General features: G+C 44.3%; 1 protein-coding gene across 1 annotated transcript in view; it reads left to right on the top strand.

Moving 5' to 3' along the window:
• The first annotated feature begins 956 nt into the window (after nucleotides 1-956).
• The window catches only part of LOC127592081 (rho GTPase-activating protein 6-like), a 76,356-nt gene continuing 52,100 nt past the window's right edge, over nucleotides 957-25,212 (top strand). Inside the window, exon 1 of the mRNA XM_052052535.1 lies at nucleotides 957-1,638. Within this exon, the coding sequence (XP_051908495.1) occupies nucleotides 1,159-1,638 (480 nt within the window). The 5' untranslated portion in view covers nucleotides 957-1,158. The remainder of the gene's footprint in view (nucleotides 1,639-25,212) is intronic.

The following is a 25,212-nucleotide window of genomic DNA, read 5'->3' as shown; positions in this document are numbered from 1 at the left end:
ATTTTACCCAGTTCCTCATCAATTGTGTTCTGTTTTGCTGGTTTTATAGCTTTTTACATAAAGTGGCTCATAGAGCTCTGGGTTGTACATCTAGGCAGTTGTGACATTGCATCAGCAGCAACAGTTGCAGACACACTAGCACCTTCATAATAGCTGGTTCCCTTGCTTGTCTTTTCTCTTCTAATTGTACTGATGGGTGGACATTTCTGATCTGCCTGTGCAGGTTATTTGTGGAGCCTGATCTATGGAATATTTTAACCTAGCACAGTCTACACGCTGCCTTTGAACTATCAATTAAATTGAAATGAGTCCATATTTCATTGCGTTTCCTATCCATTTCTCACCTTTCCACTTTCCACCGTGTTGTTTTTTTTCACTAACTAACTCTCTCGTCTCCTCGTCTGTCTTGTTCGCGTGCTGCTCGGTGTGCTGCTGTGTGTGTCTCTTCTCTAACCCCTCCCCCTTCTCTAAACTGCAGCGCGCGCGCGCGCGTGTGTGTGTGTGTGTGTGTGTGTGTGTGTGTGTGTGTAACCCTCCCCTTCCGGCTCCCAATGAGGTGGGAGCCGACTCCCATCGTTCACTTCAAAGAGCCGGCTCTACGCGAACGACACATCACTAAAAGACTCAGTATTCACCCATTGATAACACTCAACATATGAAGATCGTAGAACAGGCAGAGATCAATTCCAACATATTTCCCTGCATGACGCTAATTACCGGTACTACTTTCATCAGGGCTTTGACGGCAACTTTCGTCATTATTGAAAGAGATTAAAAAGCAAATACGGTCGATCCGTTTTTCAGCAAAAAATATAAAGAATGGCTCATGAACCACTAATGGGGGGGGGGGGCTGCGGGAGTGACACTTATTTTGCGAACCTGAGATTGACAGGACGGGGGGTGGGGACGCATAATGCAACGTTCAAGTGTTATGGCCCCCTCCCTTTCCAACTGCATGTACATTCCCAAACGGTCTGCTTCAATTTTCACTTCGGCTTGGGCATGACCGCCCCGCGGATGAACTCGCACCACTTGCGCGTCTTCTGCAATCAAATGCGGCAAGGTCCGACTCCTCCTCGGTTCACCTCCTGGCACTTTTTGCGCAACCCTCACCATCGCGGAGCCTGAGGAAAACGCATTGAGTCAAAAACAGGAGTCATGTCAGCGGGACAGGGACTTTTGAACAGCGTCTTCTCCTGCTCTTCTCCAGCCTCGAAGGCTGCAACCAAACAGAGACTTCGGCAAACTAGGAGTCTGGACCCCGCTATCATCAGACAATGCGGCAACGGGACCGAAATCGCAAGTGGCTCGCAGGTGTCCGGATCAACTGTGCAGGACGCAGGTGCGTCCTCGAACCCGTCTGCGCGCATCAAGACTTTAACGCTCAAAGAACCCATCGCACCATCCATCTCGTCTCCCTCCATACCTTCGGACGTGTCCCCTTCGTCCAACTTTCAATTTGACTACGAGGTAGGAAAGCGTTCCAAACGGAACACGACTGGGGATTTAGCAGTCTTGGTGCGAGGCTACGCGTTCACGCCGCCCGCTAGTACAGGCGCGCTCTTCTCGCCTCGGAGGTGGCTCCAGAAGAGGACCCAGCCGCCGAGTTCGCAAGCTCACGTCGCGTGGAAGCCAGAGGTAACGTTCTCGGCCATTTACCAAGTTCTACGTCCCGCCAATTAAAACGAGGAGAATTCTGATTTGAGATCGCTGTGCCCCTTAAAACCGCAGCTTGTGAAACAACGTGCGAGGGTGTGTATCAGCTCCTTTAGTCGTTTGCTTTAAGCAGGAAAAATACAAGAATAGAAGACCATGACTATTCTTCTCTGGCATCTGCACCTGGAAGCTGCATCACAGCAGTTGTCTTGACCAAGGGCACATGGGTTATAACTATGGGTGAGAGGAGGAGGAGGAGGGCTTGGGGGTGGGGGCGAGGGGTGTTCTCACAATGACAGAAGAGAAAACATTCTCTGGGGTGAACTCAATAATCTGTAATTGAAGAGTTATTAATTCCAACTAAAGGTGCATTCAAGTGCACAGACAGCTTTTTCACCCAGCAATGCACTCATATAGGGGACTGGGCTTCAAGCAACCTGAAATTGAGTGAGGCTTAGAATGAAATCTTTAGCAAAACATACTTTGGATACTTATTTTTAGCAGGGGGGCTTTATTGGGTGCATAGTTGGCATAAGTCCACACGCTCCAGTTGAATAGTATGATTGGTTTCCCACATGTTTTGCGGAATCTTGTTGGTTTGGTGCTTTTTCCCTCTTTGTTTGCGGCTTTAGTGTGTGTGTGTGTGTGTGTGTGTGTGCGTGCGTGCATGCATGCGTGTGTTGGGAAGGTCTTAAAGGACTTGTTTCTCACGCTTCGGAGGGGGCGGCGGGTCAAAAACCACGAAGCCCTTGAAAAACTCTTACGCCGCTTCCTGTTCCAGAGAGCTTCTCAACAGCTTTTCCTCTCCCTCTCTTGGTGCAGTTACGATAGTCTCACTTTGTAGTTGCCCACTGGGACCATTGAAGATAAGGGGAGACATTAGCTGAGTCCCGACGATAACATTATTGTCCCTCAGATTGTAACTGTATACAATAGACTTGTTCGGGTGTCACTGGGTGCAATGGTTTTGACGTACGATCACATTTGTTTGTAATGGTTCATTAAATATGAAACCATTGACTCATCAAGATGCTGAATTGTCCATAGGTATGAATATGAGTTTTGAAGGCTTGGTTTTCAATACGTGCTCTGTGGTTGACTGCCGACCAGTCCAGGGTAGACCGCACCTTTCACATTGAGCTGCGGTAGGCTCTCATTCAGTACGGATGGTATATGGTTGATAGATGGATGCCATAAAAATAAATCAATCAATAAACACAAAAAAACAAACTACCGTTGACTGTGACGGCTCAGGAACCGGTAACGTTTGCTTAAAAACAAAATGTAACCCACTCAAATGTCAAACTGAATACCATGAGTGTTTTGCAAGGGGGCTCCCACAGGTTTTTCACCGTTCATTGGCAAAACATACAAGTAATAAGTAATTTAAATGGTTCATCTGAGTCTCCGACTGTTGTTTTGGGTCCTAAAAAGGTTGACAAATAAGTTAACACATCGTCCAAGTGCTGGAATGTTGCTACCGAATGCAGCATTTTGGGATAGCACTTCAGCTTTTGCAAAATAGTTGTGAGGCTCACGATGGACTCTTGGGTGGACGTGATTTTTGAGGCCTTACATTTCCATCAACAGCTAATTGAAGTGAAGGGGTCGTAGGAGTCTTGAATTGATGAGCACGTTTGATTCTTTTGTTGTGATTCCTCATCAAGTTCCTCCCTGAAACCCAAGACGTTGTTTTGCAGGTACAATAACTTCGACATGGGTGAATGCCCATAGTAAAATCCAAAATCATACAGAGCAAAGATGTCTCGTTTTTGGTGGGACCATTCATGGAAGGAAGCCAAGCTGTTAGCAAAAACTAGATGGTTGTGTCGTTGAACACGCATAAGTACTGCAAGTGGAGCACAAACTGATTTTCTTTGGCTTGCATTCTTCTTTCAGTTATTTTTTCCCCTAGTCACAATTATCAATCTCTTTTTAGAGATTTTGAGCTGCTTAACACATCCATTAATACAAACACATCATCAAACCCCAGTCTTTTAATATTTTGAGCATCCTGAAATCTGGTTCTATTTATCAGACTTTTGTTCTCTGGGAAAGAAAATGATTTAGAGTGTGTCTAATTTAATTATGATCTTTATTAAGTGGAACTGGCTTCGAGTAACCAGCATGTCCATCCTAATTACCAACCAGAAAGTTGGCTGTCTTTGAGGAGACAGTATCAAATATAACAGCGGCAGATTTTGCACTCGTCTTTTCTTTTCTGGTCTTTCTTTCAAGGTTACAAATGTATTGGAAATTTCCCCATTTTGGTACCAGTAATGGTGATTTTATTGCACGCAACTTCCTCCTTTTCCCCATCCATCCAGCCAGTCAGCCATCCATTTTCTCACAAGAGTTGCGGGGGTGCTGCAGGCTATCTCAGTTGTCTTCGGGCAGTGGGGGAGACACCCTCAACTGGTTGCAGGGCACACATAGACGTACAACCATTCACGCTCATACTCACACCAAGGTACAATTTAGAGTGTTCCATTAATTTGCCATGCATGTTTTTGGAATGTGGGAGGAAAACAGAGTACCCAGGTAAAACCCACGCAGGCACGGGGAGAACATGAAAAATCCACAAAGGAAGGCCGGAGCCGGAATCGAACCCTGCATCTCTGCATTGTGAGGCAGACATGCTAATCAGTTGACTACCGTACTGTTTCTCCTTTTCCCCCCTGTCACATTATTAAATTTATTCAGCATTAGAGATTGTTCAGGTATTATTTCAAGTGTGCAGCAATACATCAGAAAATATAGTTGAGTGCTATAGTAGATAATGCCATAAAGCCATTGACACATAGCCCATTTTGCCCTGGATGTTCTTGCGCAAGAGATGCACTTTTCAAAAGTTTGTATTTTCACAATATTTACCCTCAGGGTTCGTTGTAGTATAAGTTACTCTTAAGACACTCTGAAAATTATGCCTTATGATAAGGAAAGGTTATGTAGGGAAGGGGCGTCGACCTCATTTTTGTCACAGTCCACTTTGGAGTTGTTTTTCCTTGGAGGGCCGTTAGGACAGTTAATTGTCTCATCACATTATTAATTCTACACAACAAATTAATGGATTTTGGTAGAGCACAATGTTTGACTGGTTAGCACATCCGCCTGACAGTGCAGAGGTGCAGGGTTCGATTCTGGCTCCAGCCTTCTCATGTGGAGTTTGCATGTTCTCCCCATGCCTGCATGGGTTTTCTCCGGGCAGTCCAGTTTACTCCCACATTCCAAAAACATGCATGGCAGGTGAATGGAACACTCTGAATTGTCCCTCAGTGTGATTTTGAACGCAAATGTTTGTTCGTCTATGTGTGCCCGGCGATTGGCTGGCAACCAGTTCAGGATGTCCCCCGCCTACAGCCTGAAGACACCTGGGATAGGCTCCAACATGCCTGCGACCCTGATGAGGATAAGTGGATTAGACAATGAATGGATGGATAGTTTTGACATCAGTCAACGATAATAGTTTGTTCAATTATTGTTCAAGTGAGCGTAAACAGGGTAACAAAATGATTGTAAAATCTCAACGTCATTTATTACACATGACAATTTGACATTTCTTTACAGATTTTAGCAAAGATCATGCAAGTTGACACGCATGATTTACTTTCGCGGGCAACATAAAATGATGTGGTGGGCCGGCTCCGGGTCCACATCAATTGCCTTGGGTTTGACACCTAGAGGAATGCATTCGAAAGTGAAATTCTAATGGTGGCTCAAGTAGTCGCTCTTTAATCAGACTTGTGTTGACGAGGGTCTAGATGAGCCATTGGAGATTTGTCTGGGAGGATCTCAGTGTGGGTGATCTCACGTCTGCTTTGGGATCTATTCTCAACAATAAAGGGAAAGAACACTGCTCGGAATAGAAGATGGCCGCAAAGTAAACATTAATATCCTCTGACAGAATCTCTATCTGTTGTTGATTAAAGCTCCCCTGCAGCAAGTGGGTAGATCATGTTGGGTTTCATTATTGATACAGAAAATGGTGATCTCATAGGTGGCTATTTTGGAGTCTTGAATGCCAAAAATGTTCAACCCTGTTCCCCTTGAGCATGTATGATGTGATTCTTTTAAATTTAGTTATATAGACCAGAAGAAAGACATTGCTCACAAACACACACGCGCACACACACACACACACACGCGCGCAAACACACATTCTGTAGTCGTGATCAGCATCAACTACACGCTGAGTGAAATCCAAAGTTGGAGTGATCTAACACTTCCAAACACAACACTCTGCTTCGTGTCCTCCCTGGAATATTAAAAAAAAACATTCGCAGATGAATAATAAATAGAAAACTATTTCTCAGGATGAATTAATAGTGAAAGCTGGCCCATGCATAATTCACTGAAGTCTATGCTCGATCATTTTTGACCACTGAGAACTTACTCTGGTACTCCAGTCCAGCCGCTTTCAGTGTGGAGGCGTGTATTTAAATCTGTCAGGAATTCTAGGTCAAAGCGTCAAGCAGAGGTGCCACGGCCTACTGACAGAGGGGTAGCGTTAAGACAATACACTGAAGGTCTTAAAGCCCATTTCCAACTGTGTGCCTCCAGTATAGGCCTATCTAATGACTACACTAAATGTACCGGTATTTGTTTTGATTATTAACTGTCAAGTGACCCATATACAGGACTTTTGCAGTTCATTTGAAACAAGAGGCTTGTACTCACACCCATACTGCATTTAAACACATAAATACTGCTTCTGAGATGAAATAATGGATTTGAGTAACAACATCACACAGTATCAACATGGAACAAATGCCATACCATTTAAATTGGCCTGGACTGACTCTTCTCCCATTGGCTCATAAGGCAGGCCAAAAAAGCCAAGTAAAAGCTTGTTTGATTCTGATGCTGTCCAATTCTGTAGTCGTGGGAAACATTGCCTTGTGCAACTAAAGGTACATTTGTTTGGACAAATAAAACAACGGGAGCAAAAATTGCTCATACGAGTTTAATTTATGAGGTGCTATTGAGCCACTTTCCATGGTTTTCTTGCTTATAACTACATTCACTTACAGGCGAAGTCAACCCCAACATTTTCTTGACAATAAGTTCTATGCACCCCCACTAGACTAAACACGGCATTCTGATTAATATTGCATTTGTGGAATATAAGTTAAAAAATAAAACATACTTGTTTTTGTCCATCTCAGAAGCGGCCAATTTGCCATACGCTGTCGACTGAAAATGATATCACAGCTGCTTAAGGCGGAGGCAACAACCAACCATGACTCAGCTTCAGAAACCAGGCAAACCGCGATTTGCCGTGACCTGAGCCGCCTGAGCAACTGTGAGGTCATTTTCAGTTGACAGAAAGTGGCAAAATGGCATGGCTTTTGCTGCTGAACTCATATTCCACAAAACAATATTAATCAGAATGCTGTGTTTAGAACAGTGGAGGTGCATAGAACATATTAATGTAATATTCATTCATTCATTCATTTTCCGAACCGCTTGATCCTCACTAGGGTCGCGGGGGGTGCTGGAGCCTATCCCAGCTGTCTCCGGGCAGTAGGCGGGGGACACCCTGAATCGGTTGCCAGCCAATCACAGGGCACACAGAGATGAACAACCATCCACGCTCACACTCACACCTAGGGACAATTTAGAGTGTTCAATCAGCCTGTCACGCATGTTTTTTTGGGATGTGGGAGGAAACCGGAGCACCCGGAGAAAACCCACGCAGGCCCGGGGAGAACATGCAAACTCCACACAGGGAGGCCGGAGCTGGAATCGAACCCGGTACCTCTGCACTGTGAAGCCGACGTGCTAACCACTGGACTACCGGGCCGCCTATTAATGTAATACCATTTTGGAATTGAGTTCCCCTTTCAGGTCTTGTATCAATAACTACGGCATTGTAATACCAAAAGCAGTGTTTGTAGGTATTCCATGTTTCTTTTTTATTCGTCAGTCATATGACATGCTTTGTGTGGTACCAGGCATTAAAATGATATTGAAAATAACGTAGAAAAAACCCCTACAATTTTTCCCCCGTGATTGTAGGTGCTCTGATGATTATACGTTTCTGTTTGTTTTAGAAGCCATTATTACATGTACACTTTTGTTCTCATTCTTGTCCATCAATCCATCCATCCATCCTTTATAGTGCTTCTCCTTTCTTGGTTCATGGTTGTGCTGGAGTCCTTCACGAGCTAACTTTCGGTCACCATTCATTAATACTTCAAAACAAAGGCTAACAACAGAAAAAATACTGTATCTTGTATACGTTTCTGGTACTAGGGCTGCCCAATAACATTTGTGTCTGTGTGTATGTGTGTTTTAATGAACTACATCATGAGAAGGCAACTTTTCTTGCTCCTGAATGTGAAATGTTCATGGGAAATACAGAAACATCGACTATATGATAATGCCCCGAGGCTCAAAGTGAAGCAAAGTGATATAAACCCGTGGAACTTTCCTCCCTCCTGGTGAACGTGCCAGAGAGCAAGAAAGCAAAACAGAGTGAGGCAAACTGCAGCTATAAATAGAAAAGTAGTTCAGCACAGGAAGAGTTTGAGCCAAGAAGTGAGTTTTGTTTGAGTTCTATGGGTTGCACGTGTGTTTATTCAAGTCGGCACATGCTTTGCCGTCATAATTTATTCGTGGTTGAGAAAAGTATTCTTTCAAACATTAGCTTATTGGAAAGGAATTGTTATGAGAGGCCGATTCAATTACCGGTCGTCTTTTTCACGTTCGCATGTTTTCGCACATTATTGCCATCTAGTGGATATTTCTTTCCCCAACAGACTGCGCTCAACATGAAGGAGGGCACCCAACCGATATAATAATAATAAAAAAATATATAATAATACATTTCATTTACAAGCGCCTTTCAAAACACTCAATGACACGTTACAATCAAAACAAGAACAATAAAACCACAGATAAAATTATTGTTCGAAAACGGGGGTCCATCCCCTTGTCATGCTCTGGCCAATCCCACAACTCGGAAAAAAAAAAATTCTGACTTTTTTTTCACACGAATGCAGTATTTTTAAGCGCGATGATACTCTGTCAGAACATATTTATGTTAACTGCATATTTAAAGAATAATTACGCACAATTGATCCAAAGACAAACTTTAAATCACAGGTGTCAAACTTGCCACTTCATTTTATGTGGCCCGCAGAAGCAAATCTTGTGCTTCAACTTCCATTATTCTGACAGAAACCTCAACCAACACATCTAAATGTAAAAACAATATCATCGAGATATTGCAAATTGTTTTATTATTACCAAGCCACCTTTTGCATTATCTTGAAAACTAGTTGACAAACTATCATCTTTGACGTCCCATCTGTTGAAGTGTATATGTAATACTATGAAAATATGGTACGTTTCACAACCATAATGGCCCCCTGTCAAGTCGCCACCTTTGTTCAGATTAAGGTTCCTCATTGGCACTTTAAAATGTAGAATGACAAAATGTTCATCAAAGTATTGATTTACTGCAAAGGTCATATAATATTTTATGCACATAAATGTAACTTTTGGGCACTATATTTGCGGCACATTGATATGGTTCGGTGTTTACAACATTAAAGTCAAATTCACGTGTACAAATGTTGCCACTTGCTTGCAAAATTGACCTCAAAGAGCTTTTCACCTTTGAACGTGTCCACATACATGAACAATTGAAAAAATGTATTGTGTATATGTGAAAGCGTATTCCACACGGAAATTACAATAACTTAATTGATGAACGACTTTTTACAGTGTTAAAATGAAATTAATGTAGTGGTACTGGGGTCATGACGTAAGTCATTTTGCAAAAGACAGCTAATGAAGTGCATTTATTGACCAATAGAGGGCACCAATCAACTGCAATTAGTCCTGCATGAGCTGCACAAACCGGAGGTAGTGTACAAACAATTGCATCTGGACTCCAGTACACGCACATTCATTGCAAATGATGAATCATGTTAAAAATATGATTCGGCTGTGGCGTGGCCAGTTACAGCTGTGCACGTCTATGAGCATGTGCAAGACTCTCATTGTCCCAAGTATATGCCACAAAAATGTCCAAGAGCTGTACAGAACATTTTTATGGCCAAATAAATCTGATCTATTGCACATTGGAATTACAGAAACAAATTATTTTATTCTCGCTGCTAGAATGATTTAACTTAATTTGGACATTTGCTGAAATGCCTCATAAACATTTACAAATAATCCTTTCTTGGTCTCCCACCCCACTACCCCAGCACACACATACTCTCTCTCTCTCTCTCTCTCTCTCTCTCTCTCTCTCTCTCTCTCTCTCTCTCTCTCTCTCTCTCTCTCTCTCTCTCTCTCTCTCTCTCTCTTTCGACACGCTTGTGTTACTTCCAAAATGATTTCCCATTTTTACCTACTGAGTGGGTACCATCCATCCATTTTCTAATTTGCTTATCCCCACGAGGGTCGGGGGCTTGCTGGAGGCTCTCCCAACTGTCGATGGGAAGTAGGGAGGGGAAACCCCGAACCGGTGGCCAGCCAATCGCAGGGCACACCGAGACAAACAAGCTTCTGAGCTCACATTCACCTTCAGAAAAAATTGAGTGTTCCACTAACCTGCCATGCATGTTTTTGGAACGTGGAAAAACCCACAAAGGCACAGGGAGAACATGCAAACCCCACACAGGGAGGTCAGAGCCTGAATCGAACCCCGCACCTCTGTGCTGCCCGACTGGGGACCTTCCCATTAACTTTCCTACATGCCTGAATGACTTCTTGGAGATTCTGTGAAACATAAAATATAAAATAAAATAAAAATAAACAAAGTCAATAAAAAGGGAAAAAAACACAACTTCATCAACCTAGAATTATTATTTTGCCTTTTATTACTGCAGGAATTGTTGTTTTTTCATGAACAACCAAGATGGCGCGTGTTATCACCTTTCTGATGATTCAATCAGGTTTGCTCTGTTCCACACGCTTTGGGCAGTAAAAGCCTTATGTCACTATATGCAAAATCCTTTAGGATTATGAATGCAACAGAAACTCGGGTTATGTTCACACTGTAGCTCAATTGAGATGATTATTTTTTGCCCATAAGAGACACATCAGATTTTTTTCATTCAATATGAACAGTACAAAATTACAAATATTATTTTTTTAAATCCGATATAGGCCTTTTCAAATGCGGATATAAATCGGAAATGTTTGCGATGAACACTCATCCGCACTTGTCCACCCTATATGGGCGAGTAAAGTGCTTGTCTTGGAAAACTACTGAAAATTGTCTGTGAATCTGCGTTTTTAAATGATCAAAGATGCTTGGTGGTAGGAAAAAAACCCAGATTTGAATCTATTACACTGGGGAGCAATTTGACCCCCCCTAAAAATCTGTTGGATTATACCGTATTTTTAAAATGATTAAAATAATTAGTGGCAGGTTGATTCCAAAATTGCAGTCAGTTTTATTTATTTTTTTAGCAAGTAAAGTTTTTTTTCTCCACAGATTACCCTCCTGATTATCAATCAGTGGAATGCCACTGACTTGTTTGTGCAGTCACAATCAAGACGTTGCAGTGAGAGGTGTGTGCAGCTCCCAATCGGCTGGTATGATCAATATCTGCAAACGGAAAGCTAGCATCAGTTAAGATGCTTAGTGCTATACATTCCTCTGAACCTTGTGACCGTAGGCATATTGTTAAAAAAAATTGTATTTCATTAAATGTTTTCTTTTTTTTTTGTTTGTTGTCAAAGCTCGTAACTCTTCCATCTTTGTGTTTTATTCTCATACATACACATTTATTTCATCTTTTTTTCATGAAATGGGGATCCAATAAATACAAAATAGAAAGCGAAATCAGTTTTGGATTCCACACCCTGAAATGAGTGAGCAAAACAGCTGTCAGACCTAACTCAACAAAAATTACTTTTATGTAATCAGCTTTCACAAAACAACTAGACATAACATCTTACACAAAGTGACAATCACCTGTTTTTAATTTTTGTGACTACATTCTATAAATGTAGTCACAATTTTAACTAAAATGTTTATTCAGAACTTCCTAACGAATCAATATCACCAACAATAAGTGTGAATTGCTATGTGCTCCACTTTCTGCTCCTTGTCAATATCAGACTTTTGAAATGACACACTACTGCAAATACTGCCATTTTGCTACTACAATACGCTACTCAAAATACCAATTTCTAGTAATGATCACCCAGTATACACTCTTTTAACGATTGTCATCGAGGCGCAGTTCGCATTTGTTTTGATACTGAGTGGCTGGGGGTGTGTGTTTTTGCGGTTGGTAAAATAATACAGCGAACCAAGACGTGTGTCCGTTGAGATATGCATTTGGCCCTGATTGCGCATAATTAAAGCAGCCTGAGGAGACCAAAGCTGGGGCATACTGATTCAGCACGTTCTTGCAGGGAGTTTGTGTTTATGGACATTTAATGGACTCTGAAATTACTTTACCGTTGCAGTGTGCATATTTGTGTGTCCATGCACACATGCACACACGTGTTTATGTGTGTGCGCATGTCCTATGGTTTTACATACATGATTACCAGGGGCAGAGCCAGAACATTTTCAGTTGCGTGGCCACGAGAGGACACATGCACACACATGGATGCAGGCACACACATTCACAGTGCTGTGACCTCACAGGTCAGAGGTTGTGAAGTCTGCCTGGGGCGCACTGCGCACATGGCTGAATAGTCAGAGTCAGGGTTTAATGAAATAAAATACACATACAGTACAAAGAACCTCGCGCAAAACCCAATCATAATACAACCAGAAACAAGTCTAAATAAAAGGCAACGTTTTGCTGAGCTTACTCGTCTTGTTAATGCCATTTTTATTTGCCGTTTTTTTTGGGTGTGTTTGTATACCAACTCCTAGTCAAATGAAACATAATTGGAGTCAAATGAAACATAATTAAACCCTATGGAAACAAATATCCCACCATTCCATTTTCACCCTTTTTGAAACATGTTTCAAGATCAAAATAGAAATACAGTGTAGGCTAATCTTCCATTTCTGGTTAACATTTTTGCATCTTGCTCCACAAGAATAGTGCAGAACCAGTCATGAACCTCACACCATGTCACTGACTATCAGGCCAAAGACTCTTCAGTCCTCTTCCCTCAACCGTGCAGGAAATAGGAATGTTGCTAACATTGGGACCATTGCTGTCCATTTTCTATTCTTCTATTTATTTATTTATGTTTTTAAGTAGTTGCTAGACAGGTTGGAAATGTCGATAAATATAGCGAAAAAGTCACTAAGTTCGCAACACGGCAGACACAAGACGGAGGTAGATCAACGGGTGTGCATATAAAATAAAAGCACACCTTTCAAAACAAAAGCGCTGCATATTTTACATTTTACCTCAACTTCATGGTCATTCAGAGGGTCGGTCAGAGACTGTGCGTGGGGCCGGATGTCATGTCGTTTGACAGGGCACAATGAAAAAGATGTAATCCTCATCCATCCATCATTATATATGGTTCTATAGGTGTGCAACTTTACATATGAGTGCAACTGATTTTTGTCTTTTTTTTTTTGCCCCCTGTAAATGGTCCATACTGTGGATAGATGGATGCACCCCCCCGCACCCCCCCACTAAAATTTTATATGATGTGAGAAAAGAGGGGGGAAAAAAAACAAAAACATCCTTGCACTGTGTAGCCTCCGCTGGCTGTGAGGGTAGCTCTGTTGCCACAGTAACAACTCAGTGATGTAAACACTAGTTGTAGGAGGAACAAATAATGAGTCCCTCTCCAAAGGACAGTTTACATGATGAAAAAGCTATGACGCAGTTTTTGCAAATTGTCGGCAATGGAAAAAAATCTGACACTAATAGGTGACCATGGCTGATCGGCCAAACAGTGTCAAAGATATCTCATGGCACAAAATGTCCTCGACCATGAGCATCTGTCAAACATTTACTGGCTGCGATACTTTTCTCAATAGGATGGAAGACAACAGCATTAATTGCTAAACTCCATCATGATCTTGAAACTCCATAGAAAAATATTAATTGGCTTGTATTTCATTCAGTGGTTTTTAACTTTTTGGAATTTACTGTTTTGTTTTGTTTTTTTATGTTATAAAGCCTTTAAAGTGGAAGTGAACCCTCTTGTCGGCCTACTGAATAATATTGTGTTTGTGGAATATGAGTTAAGCAGCAAAATCGTTTACACCCATCTCAGTGAACAGCCATTTTGCCACTTCCTGTCACCTAAAATGACATCACAGCGGAAAAATGTCCGTCCCCTGAAATGGACAAAAACGGGTGGATTTTGTACTTAACCCCATATTCCACAAATGCAAAATTAATCAGAAAGTTTACACTCGTAGAAGATACTGTATATAAAATAATAGAACTTATTTTGGTAAATATACTGTAGGTCTTCCTGCTTTCTTCTGTAACCCAAAATCCTAAAAATTTGTATAAATCAAGGATGCAGGGTGTATTATAAAAGGTTTTTCTTTTTTCAATGTATGTACTGTGTCACATGCACAACAAAGGCAACATTTACGACTGCATATAAAGCCAAACATATAGCATGTTCAAAATGTGCATATTCAGGCTTCTTTGGATTCATTTTTATATTCCAGTCTTATTCTTTGTTTATTTAAACTCATTCATTATCCATCCAATACCTTATATGGGGAAAATCACATTAGCTCACAAGCAGGGCCTTTCTGTGATCAGAAAAGATTGGGTATACTCAGGAGAGTGTGGCAATAACCTACGCTGCACTTACCACAGCAAAGTGCACAGTCAACCAAACCATTCACCTCCTCAAAATTGAAAAATGTTCCCCTCTACTATGTGTTTTGCTGTGGGAAGCACATGCATACGGAGATTTGTTTCCATGTCAACGATGCACAGAAAGTCTGTTAATGGGTCACGAATTTCACAGCTGCACGTCCAATTTTCAACTTTTACGGACACTTTGCGCGATACAAAAATGATGTGTTCAAAGTTTTCTGCTAAACAAAAGGTTGACAGTGAAAATCAGCAAATCAAAGAGTGAATTGAAAACCATACTGTATATTCATTCTCCCTCCAGCCAGTACAAGACCCACATGCTTAATCTGCCAGCGGACCATAGCTATGATGAAGATTTCCAAATTGAAGTGGCATTGTGAGACAAAGCATAGAAATTCTGAAGAGACATTTCTGAAAAAATCAGAGGTTCAAAACAAGAAAATTAGATGTACTGAAATGGAATATCAAACAAGCAGGATTCTTGTCACATGGGGGGTTGGGGGTGTCATAAAACGATTCAGTATACGGTGTGACTACCATTTTACTTCACACAGTGCAAATACATCTGCATGAGGTTCTTGATGAGGTTCTTAATTGTGGCCTGTTCAAGGTTGGTCTAACTGATCCTAAACATCGCTCATGGATGGATGGATGACTTTCCTGGTAAGTCTACAAACCATGTGGGAACTGGGTTGTTTTCAGCTTCCACAAATTGTGTGGAGATCCTTACGTCATGGGGTTGTTCATGTTCATGCTGCAACATGAGGTGATGGTCACGAATAAATGCCACAAGTTTTTTTGTGAAGGAGATACGTTGCACTGCATCAAACACATGGTGCTTGCACCACGTATTGACTGGTTTGTGTCAGAAAACAAGAAAAACTGAACGAAATACTGATTTTATTATATTTCTACATACGGTAATTTCATTTCAGGGTAGAATTGAATGATGCGATGTGTTTAACTGAGAATGTGGCCATTTTTCGCAGACGTGGCAAGCATTTTGAGTTGTTTAAACAAACAAAAAAAAAGTGTGGTGAAAATATTACTTTGGCCAATATTTTAAGGGGGCGATGATATGGACCTTTGACAAAAAAATAAACAAAAAACAAAACTGTGACCTTAATGATTTGCTGGATGCAAAGGAACCAATGAAAACTAATTGAAGGGGTCTGATTACTTTCTGGAGAAACTGTATCAGCTGAACAGGTCATCACATGCATGCATGCAGTGTTTTAAAATGACCCAACTAGTCCATATGAAGCCTTGTCAACGTGTGTGTGTGTGTGTGTGTGTGTGTGTGTGTGTGTGTGTGTGTGTGTGTGCGCGTGCGTGTGTATTTCATGACACAAGGCAGTGGGAGTGTCATCTCAGGAGTCTTGGATTCCAGCTGCATTCCAGAGTGAGAAAGAGACATGAGATGCATTTGTCAACCCCCTCCACCCCCTCTCTTTCTTTCTTGCATATACCAGTTCAATGATAACATATTGTGATATAAGATTTGAGGATGGGTCCCCTTTTTTGGGCACAACAATGCCCCTAAGGAGTCAAGTAGATGTAGAGGTGAAAACACCTCAACAAAAAGTTGTATTGACTTTAGATCATGTCAACATGGCCAAGTGCTGCTATTTTTTTCTGACCCAATGTGTCTGTATGTGTTGGTTTTCTCTCCTGTTATCTGCTGTTAGCATGAACAGCATTCCTAAAAAGTCAGTGAGTTTACAATTTAGAACAAATATTTGAAACAACAAAAATTCTCGTTTGATATGCTTGATACACTCATGACCCTTTGCAGACGTAAAGGTACGAAAACACACTTGCTGCAGAAATTCTTCAGACTATACACAGCACAATCACATGACATCACTCAGTGGGCATCTTATTTTGTTCATTTTGTTCCTGCATCGCCTGGGAGCCTGCGCCGGCTGTTACTGCGGCTCACTCAAGAGTCCAGCAAAAGTTCGGGTGTCAGGCAATAGGCAGAGTACCATGAAGAACACATGTAATTATGGCTCAAACTGGAGATCATGTGACATTGTACAGTCATACCTCTGTTTTCGACCATAATCCGTTCCAGAAGGCTATTCAAAAACCGATTTTTTCGAAAACCGAAACCACGCTCTTTAAAAAAAAACTTTATTGAACATGTCTGCTCACGAGGGAACGCTACACGAGGAAGCGTCACTTCCTCGTTTTCCTCGTGTAAGGAAGGCGAGAGGAGTCAAGTGGCGCATTCAAGTGCTTTCAGTTTGGTTGAGAACTGATTTCGGAAACCGAGATTTGACTGGATACTGCATGAACAAAGGCATTGAGATACACCTCATTCACACAATGGTGTGTTTCCCAAAGTTCCTCTATTTTCCTTAATTTTCAGTCCACTTGGAAAATTCTATGGGTCTGCGGATAGACAGACAGACAGACAGACAGACAGACAGACAGACAGACAGACAGACAGATAGACAGATAGATAGATAGATAGATAGATAGATAGATAGATAGATAGATAGATAGATAGATAGATAGATAGATAGATAGATAGATAGATAGATAGATAGATAGATAGATAGATAGATAGATAGATAGTCTTTGAAGTCAAGATGGCGCCCGAGTAGGCAGCCGTCAGCAAGTGCTCTCATGAGCCTTGCTTTTTTTGTTGTTTTTGTGTTTCTTTTGTCACTTTGTGTTTGTTGTTACGTCGTGTGGACTTGATGTGGACCTTTTTCAGCATTTTTTGGCCACGACATTCATCAAGGAGGACTCTGTGCTTGGTGGTTGCGCCTTCTCGGCAGCATGGGTATACCAGCACTGTTTTTGACTGGAGGAATGTCGGCGCCATTTGACTGTCGTTGCTGGACAGTCCCGGGGCGCTTGTGTCTTGCGCCTGTAATGAGCAGCATTTTTCACAGCCCGCTTTGTTCAGCGGAGAGATCGGTGCTGTTGAACGGTCTGCGGCTGGATGGATGGAGGTCTTGAGGAACCGACGATGAGAAGAAACGAGCGGATGCGGATTTGGAGCTGGGAGTCGCGGCTTAGAGTTTGAAGCGGATTACGTGGGACAGGAGAAGTGAACTAATCTCTTTTCGTCAATGGATGCTACAGCTTTGTGTTTGCTTTCAAAACTTAGCTTGTAGCAGACGTGTGCACATTTTCAGCATGACGTCTCTGATCCACTGGAGAAAGGACACTTTGATCCTCTCCTCTTTCATCTAGAACTGCTTCAGACAACAAAGTGTATGCAGAAAATTGGTGAAGCTTGAACGACTGTCTGTGTCCTATGTGTTGTCTTGTGTTATTTTTGTTATTTTGACTTCAAAATGGCGCCGCGAGAGTGGCTGCCTTTCCAGCAGCTCCTTTATTTTGTTGTTCTACTTCTTACTTTCATAACTTTGCTGCTGTGAATTGGGAATTTCTCCATTGTGAGACTAATAAAGGTTTTTCTTATCTTAGATAGATAGATAGATAGATAGATAGATAGATAGATAGATAGATAGATAGATAGATAGATAGATAGATAGATAGATAGATAGATAGATAGATAGATAGATAGATACTGTAGATAGATAGATAGATAGATAGATAGATAGATAGATAGATAGATAGATAGATAGATAGATAGATAGATAGATAGATAGATAGATAGATAGATAGATAGATAGATAACAATTATTGTGACCCTTGGCTTCCCATCCAGGGTCGGATCAGTGAGCAGCAGCTTTAGCAAAGAAGCCCAGACTTCCCGAGTGGTTCCCAGGACAGCCGGGAGACTTACTGCCCTATTTTCATTCCCAGCGCAAGTCTAGCACAAAATGCAATCTGACTGTGCAAGAGTGGAGTTTTCTTTCCGTTGGTATTGTGCGTGACTCTGCACAGGTAGAATTGGTCATAATGGGGATTGTTTGTCGTTATGCGATGGAACGAGCCTTTGCCCGGTCGGTCATGTTGGCATGCCTCATTTGCAGTAAAATCAGGCCAGTCGAAGTGCTGTACACCGCAGTACGCCGTGCTTGACAATGCAGGAACAGAAAAAGACTCGCTGGAGTCTGTCCATGGGGTGTAAACCAAAAATGGTGGAAGTCGGTCAGCCATATGACGTGGACAGTTTGAGACCACCTTGCACATTTCCAACCGTTAATAAAAGATGATCATATTGATCATTCATTCAGTGAATTGATTTGTACAATGATTGCTCAATGCTCACCTCAGAGTCCCCAGATTCGTCTTCCTCAAGGGAAGGAATGCCGGTGAGGTTGAGGACATCTTTGAGGTATTATCCCGACAAACACATAATGTCCCGAGTCATGGTTAACCAAGTCCCGTCTCCACTATACATAGTGTTAATAGTGCACTGCTTTCCCGGCCTGAGACACCGAATAATGGACCAATATTTCCTCAAAGCCATCCAGAAGTCGTTATCCATGGACTCGCTGATCGCCTCCCATGCCCAAGTTTTTGTGTCGCCGACTGCTGAAGCTGCTTTCCGCCTGGCTAGCTGGGACCCATCGGCTGCCTCCGGAATCCCATAGGCCAAAATGCCCCAATAGGACTCTTTCTTCAGCCTGGTGACACCCTGACAGGCACTGGCCACTTTCCGGCCACAGCTCCGATCTGCCACCTCAACAAAGTAAGCGTGGAATATGGCCCACTCTGACTCAATATCCCCAACCTCAAGTGGGAAGTGAACAAATCTTTGCCAGAGGTGGTGAAATTGTTTCTGACAGACATTCCCAGCAAATCCCCACAAAACGTTTAGGTGTGCCAGGTTGGACCGGCATTCTCCCCCACCATCGGAGCCAACACACCAGCAGGTGGTGATTAGCTTACAGTCTTGAGTCATCACTGTGATTTCAAGCAAGTCAAGTCATTCCTTGGTCCAAGCAAGTGCAAGTCAATTCATAAATGTTTGCTCAGTCACAACATGTGTTGTAGTGATAGTAAAATATTGTTTTTTTTCACTGATCATACAACAAAAAATACATTATGTCGATAAAAATGTAATGAATATTTACTTCTCTACAAATCAAATGGAACACATCTTAGAAAATATCTACACTTAAATTAGGTAGAAGAACATTATTTTTTATGAGTGGCACACTGCTAATCTAGTGATCAATATTGTAATATGCTGAATGTGGGTGTAAATACTGTATGTCGAATCATCAGATTTACAATCTACATTCTTGTTACCTGTGCCAATCCATTACCTGATTCTAATTAGTGTGTGTAAATGGGTGAACGATTGCCATTAACTTGTGCACTTTGTAGGTTGGCACTTTTTGAAGTTGAGTGAAATTGACATACTTTCTGGCATACTCTACTATCATCCCAGTTCCCAAGAAATCGGCAACATCGGAACTGAACGACTATAGGCCTGTCGCCCTGACATCTGTGGTTATGAAGTCCTTTGAACGCCTTGTGCTGAACCACCTAAAGAACGTCACTGGACCCCTGCTGGACCCTCTCTAGTTTGCCGACCGGGCAAACAGGCCTGTGGAAGACGCAGTCAACATAGGTCTGCACTACATCCTTGAGCACCTCGACAGCACAGGGACCTACGCAAGGATTCTGTTTGTGGATTTCAGCTCTGCGTTCAACACCATCATCCCGGAACTCCTCACCCCCGAACTTCTCCACCTCGGTGCGTCCCCTACGATCTGCCAGTGGATCCTCAGCTTCCTGACGGGACGGACACAACAGGTGAGACTGGGAGCAACAACATCATCAATACGCACCACCAGCACTGGAGCCCCACAGGGATGTGTCCTCTCTCCACTGCTCCTCTCTGTCTACACAAACGATTGCACCTCAACAGATCCAGCTGTCAAACTCATAAAGTTCGCAGACGACACCACGGTCATCGGTCTCATCAAAGACGGCGACGAGTCTTCGTACCGCCAACAAGTGGAGCAGCTGGAGCTCTGGTGCAGCCGACACAACCTCGGGCTGAAAACGCTCAAGACTGTAGAGATGATCGTGGACTTCAGGAAACAGTATTCTCCACAGTTGCCCCTCACACTATCCAACTATCCAACTGCCCTGTGTCAACCGTCGAGACCTTCAAGTCCCTGGGAATCACAGTCTCCCAGGACATGAAGTGGGAAGTCAACACCATCTCCATCCTGGAAAGGGCCCGGCAGCGGATGTACTTCCTGAGGCTGCTGAGGAAGCATGGCCTGCCACAGGAGGTGCTACGACAGTTTACGAGTCTCAGTGTTCTCGAGTTTGCTTCGAACACAGCAGTTAGGCTATGTTTATTCTGTTGGTCCTTCTTGCGCGGAAGTTTTGTGTAGACATCATTTCGGATGACTACACTTGGTTCGATGACAACACTGGAGATATTTTATTTTCAGTTTGTTCGCTAGGTCGCTACCAGTGCACGGCTGAACTCTCGACGTGTCTAGGCGCACCGTCACTGTCAGACGAACAAGAGAAGCTCCACCCGCTTTATTTATATGGACACGGAACACAGTAACCTTCCACACAAAACAGTTCCAAACAAGTAACAATCGCGTCAGTGGCATTCATCGTAGTCAACAGGCTACCTGTTCTTTATTCACCAGAGGCTCATCAACCTCGTCTCTTATTTCTCTTCCGAAACAGTGTCTTCTCCGCTATGTACAATCTTTGTATACAGCTTGTAATTGAGGCTTTCACTGGCAATCCGTAGTGGAGTTGTTAAATGCAATGCGAATGATTTCAGCTTGAGTCGAGCTGTGGACAATGTTGACAGGCTTGCAAGCAGTTGCCATACATTTAGCTATGGCTTCAACAAATTTGTTCTTCGTCGTGTAATCTGTTTTCTTCGCTTTGAAATGATCCATAGCTGTCTGTCTGAGATGAGGGGGAGGAGTACTCACATCAGCTGTGTGCTTGGCCATTAAGTGGTATTTCAGACTCGACGTGCAATGATCATAGCTCAGGTCACTTTGGTCTTGTCAGTGGAACAATCTGGCAACTTTTTAAAAGTAAACTTTCCATTCATAACCTCTTTAAGTATCCGTTTTCGGTGTCTCACGCTGCCGTGGCTGGCGAAACAAATGTGCGTGGACCTGTGCAGCACGCTTGTTGTTTTGTTTCTGGTTAATTTATAGAGCAACGTAACGTCCGCTGTGACGTGTGCCGCGTTAATCTCATGAGAAAATTTTAATCCCGTTAACATTAATTTAAATTAATGCCATATATATATATATATATATATATATATATATATTAGAGCTGTCAGTTTAGCGCGTTTTTATTTTTTTCACACCAGATTAACGCGGCACACGTCACAAGCGGATGTTACTTGTTTGGAACTATTTTATGTGGAAGGTTACAGTGGTCTGTGTCCATATAAATAGAGCGGGTGGAGCTTCTCTGTGTTTGTCTGACAGTGGTAGCGACCTAGCGAAAATAAAACGTCTCCAGTGTTGTCATTCGAAATGAGGTCTACACAAAAACTGTAGAGAGACTTCCGAACAAGAAGGACCAACACAATCAACATAGCCTGACTGTGTTAGGGGGAGTGACCCCCCCATCCCCCTTTCAGAATGGTTTGCCCCAGCAGCACGGGAGAAGTGCGTGCGCTTTTTTTGTACAGCGGGCAGTTTTGAATACAGTGGCACATAATGAACACTGGTGTCCGGTGTCTCGTTATTCTTCAACAAACAGAAACAGACTGCTGTGTTCAAAGTAAACTTGAGAAAAACGAAGTATGCAACCAAGGTTTAAATCTACTATAGGCTGAGTACTAGTTCACCTTAGATGTGCACTTTATAATCTTATATTGCTCTGTTTTCCATCCATCCATCCATCCATCATCTACCGCTTATCCGGGGCCGGGTCGCGGGGGCAACAGCTTTAGCAGGGAAGCCCAGACTTCCCTCTCCCTAGCTACTTCTTCCAGCTCTCCCCGGGGGATCCCGAGGCGTTCCCAGGCCAGCTGGGTGACATAGTCTCTCCAGCGTGTCCTGGGTCTTCCTCTGGGTCTCCTCCCGGTGGGACATGACCGGAACACCTCACCGGGGAGGCGCTCAGGAGGCATCCGAATCAGATGCCCAAGCCACCTCATCTGGCTCCTCTCGATGTGGAGGAGAAGCGGCTCGACTCTGAGCCCCTCCCGGATGACTGAGCTTCTCACCTTATCTCTAAGGGAGAGCCCGGACACCCTGCGAAGAAAACTCATTTCAGCCGCTTGTATCCGGGATCTCGTTCTTTCGGTCACGACCCATAGCTCGTGACCATAGGTGAGGGTTGGGACGTAGATCGACCGGTAAATTGAGAGCTTCGCCTTTTGGCTCAGCTCCTTCTTCACCACGACAGACCGATACAACGTCCGCATCACAGCAGACGCTGCACCGATCCGCCTGTCGATCTCCCGCTGCCTCCTACCCCCACTCGTGAACAAGACCCCAAGATACTTGAACTCCTCCACTTGGGGTAAGATCTCCTCCCCGACCCGGAGGGGGCACTCCACCCTTTTCCGACTGAGGACCATGGTTTCAGATTTGGAGGTGCTGATTTTCATCCCAACCGCTTCACACTCGGCTGCGAAACGCTCCAGTGAGAGTTGGAGAGCCCCGTTTGAAGGAGCCAACAGCACCACATCATCTGCAAAAAGCAGGGATGAAATACTGAGGCCCCCAAAACGGACCCCCTCAACGCTTCGGCTGCGCCTAGAAATTCTGTCCATAAAGGTTATGAACAGAATCGGCGACAAAGGGCAGCCTTGGCGGAGTCCTACCTCCACTGGAAACGATTCCGACTTACTGCCGGCAATGCGAACCAAACTCTGACATCGGTGGTATAGTGACCGAACAGCCCGTATCAGGGGGTTCGGTACCCCATACCCACGAAGCACCCCCCACAGAACTCCCCGAGGGACACGGTCAAACGCCTTCTCCAAGTCCACAAAACACATGTAGACTGGTTGGGCGAATTCCCACATACCCTCAAGGACCCTGCTAAGGGTGTAGAGCTGGTCCACTGTTCCACGGCCGGGACGAAAACCACACTGCTCCTCCTCAATCTGAGGCTCGACTTCCTGACGGACCCTCCTCTCCAGCACCCCTGAATAGACCTTACAAGGGAGGCTGAGGAGTGTGATCCCTCTGTAGTTGGAACACACCCTCCGGTCCCCCTTTTTAAAAAGAGGGACTACCACCCCGGTCTGCCAATCCAGAGGCACTCTCCCTGTTGTCCACGCGATGTTGCAGAGGCGTGTCAACCAGGACAGCCCCACAACATCCAGAGCCTTGAGGAACTCCGGGCGGATCTCATCCACCCCTGGGGCCGTGCCACCGAGGAGCTTTTTAACCACATCGGTGACTTCAACCACAGAGATAGGAGAGCCCACCTCAGAGTCCCCGGGCTCTGCTTCCTCCAAGGAAGGCGTGTTGGTGGAGTTGAGGAGGTCTTCGAAGTACTCTGCCCACCGGTTCACAACGTCCCGAGTCGAAGTCAGCAGCGCCCCATCCCCACTGTACACAGTTTTAGTGGTGCACTGCTTCCCCCTCCTGAGACGTCGGATGGTGGACCAGAATTTCCTCGAAGCCGTCCGGAAGTCGGCTTCCATGGCCTCACCGAACTCTTCCCACGCTCGGGTTTTTGCCTCGGCGACCACCGAAGCCGCGGCCCGCTTGGCCAATCGATACCCGTCAGCTGCCTCTGGGGTCCCACAGGCCATAAAGGCTCGATAGGACTCCTTCTTCAGCTTGACGGCATCCCTCACTGCTGGTGTCCACCAGCGAGTACGGGGGTTGCCGCCACGACAGGCACCAACCACCTTACGGCCACAACTCAGATTGGCCGCCTCAACAATAGAGGCACGGAACACGGTCCACTCGGGCTCAATGTCCCCCGCCTCCCCCGGAACATGGGAAAAGCTCTGTCGGAGGTGGGAGTTGAAACTCCTTCTGACAGGGGATTCCGCCAGACGCTCCCAACAAACCCTCACTATACATTTGGGTCTGCCAGGACGGACGGGCATCTTCCCCCACCATCGGAGCCTACTCACCACCAGGTGGTGATCAGTTGACAGCTCCGCCCCTCTCTTCACCCGAGTGTCCAGAACATGCGGCCGCAAATCCGATGATACAACAACAAAGTCGATCATCGAACTGCGACCTAGGGTGTCCTGGTGCCAAGTGCACATATGGACACCCTTATGTTTGAACAAGGTGTTCGTTATGGACAATCCGTGACGAGCACAGAAGTCCAATAACAAAACACCACTCGGGTTCAGATCCGGGGGGCCGTTCCTCCCAATCACACCCCTCCAGGTCTCACTGTCATTGCCCACGTGAGCATTGAAGTCCCCCAGCAGAACAAGGGAGTCCCCAGCAGGAGTACTCTCCAGCACACCCTCCAAGGACTCCAAAAAGGGTGGGTATGCTGAGCTGCTGTTTGGTGCATATGCACAAACAACAGTCAGGACCCGTCCCCCCACCCGCAGGCGGAGGGAGGCAACCCTCTCGTCTACCGGTGTGAACCCCAATGTACAGGCACTGAGCCGGGGGGCAATGAGTATGCCCACACCTGCTCTGCGCCTCTCACCGTGAGCAACTCCAGAGTGGAAGAGAGTCCAACCCCTCTCGAGAGAACTGGTACCAGAACCCAGGCTGTGTGTGGAGGCAAGTCCGACTATATCCAGTCGGAAATTCTCTGCCTCACACACCAGCTCGGGCTCCTTCCCTGCCAGAGAGGTGACATTCCATGTCCCAAGAGCTAGCTTCTGCAGTCGAGAATCGGACCGCCAGGGTCCCCGCCTTCGGCTGCCGCCCAGCTCACATTGCACCCGACCCCTTTGGCCCCTCTCATGGGTGGTGAGCCCATGGGAAGGGGG

This window comes from Hippocampus zosterae, chromosome 2 (assembly GCF_025434085.1).
Source record: "Hippocampus zosterae strain Florida chromosome 2, ASM2543408v3, whole genome shotgun sequence".
Taxonomy (NCBI): domain Eukaryota; kingdom Metazoa; phylum Chordata; class Actinopteri; order Syngnathiformes; family Syngnathidae; genus Hippocampus; species Hippocampus zosterae.
This window is presented reverse-complemented; position numbering and strand designations above follow the sequence as displayed.